General features: G+C 48.1%; 1 protein-coding gene across 1 annotated transcript; it reads left to right on the plus strand.

The window, feature by feature from the left end:
• The first annotated feature begins 1,548 nt into the window (after positions 1-1,548).
• Positions 1,549-3,407, plus strand: LOC112308943 (C-C motif chemokine 2). Its single transcript, XM_024565240.3, has 3 exons — positions 1,549-1,679; positions 2,472-2,586; positions 2,936-3,407. The coding sequence occupies exons 1-3, from the start codon at positions 1,604-1,606 to the stop codon at positions 3,039-3,041; spliced, it is 297 nt and encodes a 98-aa protein (XP_024421008.1). The 5' UTR covers positions 1,549-1,603; the 3' UTR covers positions 3,042-3,407.
• The last annotated feature ends 239 nt before the right edge of the window (positions 3,408-3,646 follow it).

A 3,646-nucleotide genomic window follows, 5' to 3' on the forward strand; every position in this document is an offset into this window, starting at 1 on the left:
GACAATGCTGGAAAGTACGTCAGTGCAATGCCTGGCACCTAGGAAGCCCTCGATAACACCAACTGTCCCTTTGCTTCGCCACTACTGACCACGTACTATGGACCAGACACAGTTGTCGGTTCAGTATAACCCATTTCTCATGAGAAACAGAGTTGGCAGGTGTGTCTTCCAACAAGGGTCATGCATGTTTCTAGACATTGTCTCAATGACCCTTTAATAAAGAAAAGTCACTAGAACTTTCCATGCCCACAAGGCAGAGGCAAAGCAAGGCTCAGAAGTGTAAGGCAGTGGAATAGGTGACTCCAGGGGCCTGGAGTCCAGGCTCTGCTCAGCCATTCACATGCCTCAAGGAATCATGCCATGTTTGTAAAAGGAAAGAGTTCACTGAAATGAATTCTAAGGTCTTTGGGGTTTTATTACTGTGATCCTATGGTCACTGAGAAAATGTGAGCAGAGCTGCAACATGAAAGCAGACCTTCTAATTCCCGTAATACTGTCCCTCTGCTTACTCATGTGCACTGGAATCCAGAGAGAAGCCGCAATAGCAGTCACCAGAGCAGGCAGCACACTTCTTTCCACCGCTGCCGGCCTGTGACCACAGCCTCCAAAGGCAGAGAGACTTTACCACAAGGAATGTTTCTCAACTCCTCTTCAGTTGCCCCCTAGTCTGAAAGGTGCTGAGGATGGGGGAGCGGGGGATGGATCCCGATATATATATATAACCAGGCAGCCAGCTGGAAGGACAGGTACACATGTCATGCAGAAGTATGTCACGGCGGAGGCAGGAAGACACAGGGTTCTGCTCGGGAGTACCTGGGCAGGTACTTCAGCCCTCTGTGCCTCGGTCGTCTGATCTATCATGGGAATTAACAATACCGACCAGACAGGGCTGGAGAATTGAAAGATTAGCATTTTGTAAAGGGCGTAGAATATTCCTGGCCCAGAGCAAGCACTGTGTGAGTGTCACAGGAATATTTCTTTTGCTGCGTTGCGTATCTTCTTCCAAAGATCCAGTGATTCTTAGAATTCAGTTCTATGGTTACAAAATCCTGCAGATGTCCATCACCACCCTGCATCTTAAAGAACAGATGGATTTAATATGCTACTGGAAAGTCTGCCAAGACATCTGGGCTTCTTCCTGACTGAAGGCCCCTTGGACTACCTCTGAAGGTGGGCCTGGGGCGAGCCCTGAGATGTTTTCATTTCCCCCTTGACCTCTGCTTCCTTGCTTCTTTTCTTTTCTGCAGAATTTTCACTTCAGAAAAAGCAGAATCCTTAAGAATAACCCACTTGGTTCCTGTCTGTGGTCACTCTGGATATAACTGTGCCCCATCGTCCCCCTACCCCCCCAAAAGTGCCCCACCCAGACCTACTGCTTTCCTCTCCTCGTTCCTGGAAATTGCCCCGGGTGCTCCACTTGCCTCAGCACATTTAAGATTTCACTTCGTCATTCATTGAGGAGGATGCTTCCCGGGCCAAGCATTGCTCCACCCACTCGGTTTTTCAATAAAAGGCAGGCAGAACAGCCAGAAGAGCAGAGAGGCTAAGAGGAGCTCAGACACCAACACCTCCCACGCTGAAGTTTGCATCCTCACCCTCCAGCATGAAGGTCTCCGCAGCGCTTCTCTGCCTGCTGCTCACAGTGGCTGCCTTGAACACCCCGGTGCTTGCTCAGCCAGGTAAGCCCCTACCCCCTTCCCTTTGAAGCACATCACCCCATGGGTGATCGTGGGCTATCAGAGCAGAGGGGCACCCACAGCCTCACTTTCACAGCCGCTTTTACAAGATCAGGGAACTCAGAGGAGGATGAGGAGTGAACCTAAAAACACAGGTGCCCCTGGGAAGAGCCAGGGTAAGAAATCTATCTGTGGACCCCAAATCCAGCTCCTTCCAGGACTCCAGATCTGGAAACACACCCTCAGTGCAGTTACCACCTCAGCTCCTTTCAGAGGTTATTGGGGGCTGGGGTAACCAAAGAGCAGGGCGTTTGGTGGTTGGTGTGCAGATGTAGTGAAGGAGAAAGAATGAGACCCAGAACCTGGACTGTGCTTCATTCAGTCCATGTCCAGACACATGGCTCTGCAGAGACGGTGGGTATCAGAGAAACTCATGAGCAGGCATAGATTACTTGGAGCCCAAAGAGAGGCCCATAGCTGGAGTCCCTGAACTTCCCTGACCATGACATTTTGCATTATTAGTTCCCCCTAATGACACTCTCAGGAATTAATGTAGTTTTCACAGCTTCCCCTTCCCTCTGTTATCAATGCTGTATACCCATTTTACAGCACAGGAAACTGAGTCAGTATGACATTCTAGCTCTGCGGTGTAAGCGGACCTGTTGGAATTCAGTGGGTCCTCCCTGTACTCCTGATTTCCCTTTGTCTTCTCCTCACTACTTTTTTGTGCTCTGATTAAGAACAGAAGAATCTAGTCCATCCTAAAAGGATTTTTCTTTGTTGTTCTATTTCTAGATGCAATCATCCAAGTCACCTGCTGCTATACATTCATCCAGAAGACGATCCCGATGGCGAAGCTGGTGAGCTACACAAGAGTCACCAGCAGCAAGTGTCCCAGAGAAGCTGTGATGTAAGTTGACCACACCGGCCCTCCCTGGTTTAGTTCTTCTTCAGAAAAAGAAAGAAAGAAAGAAAGAAGCCTCACACCTTAGAGTCAGAGAGCCAGAGGTGCCCAGTAGGACAACTGAGGCCACAAGGGAAAAAATGACTCCCAACATCACTCTCCAAATCCAGACCATTCCAATTTCTTTAGCCAGAAGTCAGGATGGCTTCACCTCGGGACACCTGCCAGAGCAGCTTGCCCTGGGTCCCCCCCCCATCCTCTAGTTCTCGGGGCAGCTGCTTAGGGCAGGATTAGCCTCATTCACAGGCCGCCCTCTCGGTGGAACGCTGTCTCACTGTGCCCTCTCTCCCTACAGTTTCAAGACCAAACTGGCCAAGGAGATCTGTGCTGACGCCAAGGAGGCCTGGGTCCAGAGCTCCATAGAGTACCTGGACAAGAAAACCCAAACCAAGAAGCCTTGAGCACTCACCCACGACCTAAGAATCTGGACCTAATTTATTATCTTCTAACTTTCCCAAAATGCCCTCTGATATTATTTTATTATATTTTCAAAGAAATGAACTTTGTTTATGGATATGAAACATGATGTCTTAAGTAATGATGGTAACCTTATTTAAGTTATTGTATGTTTGAAGTCTATCTTCCATGAATACGTGTGTGTTTTAGATACAGAGACTTAGTCAAATCACTTTCTTCTGTGAACCTCAGTTCCGCCCCTCAAATGGAATGAGGGTCCTTGCAAAAATCATTAATGCAGACACCTGTTGTTTTAAATTCTAAGGTACTGCTAACAGTGTTACTGTGGAGATGTATGTGACATAAATATTGAGCAATATATATATATATTTTTGTACAAAACCTGACTGTTGGTGTTTTCTTGAAGGAAATTAAAAAGCTGAGTATTAGCTTGATCATGAGGGAGGGGTGTGGTTTCAGAAGACAGGGCTCATGTTTGGAAGGAACCAGAGTGTGAATTGCCCTGGTCTTTTCCACTGGGTGGGCTCGTCTGAGGGCCTGTAAAGAAATCTCTAAGGCAAGACCCAGTCAGGTAGTGGTCTTCTGCCAC

Source organism: Desmodus rotundus, chromosome 9, assembly GCF_022682495.2.
Source record: "Desmodus rotundus isolate HL8 chromosome 9, HLdesRot8A.1, whole genome shotgun sequence".
Classification (NCBI taxonomy): Eukaryota; Metazoa; Chordata; class Mammalia; order Chiroptera; family Phyllostomidae; genus Desmodus; species Desmodus rotundus.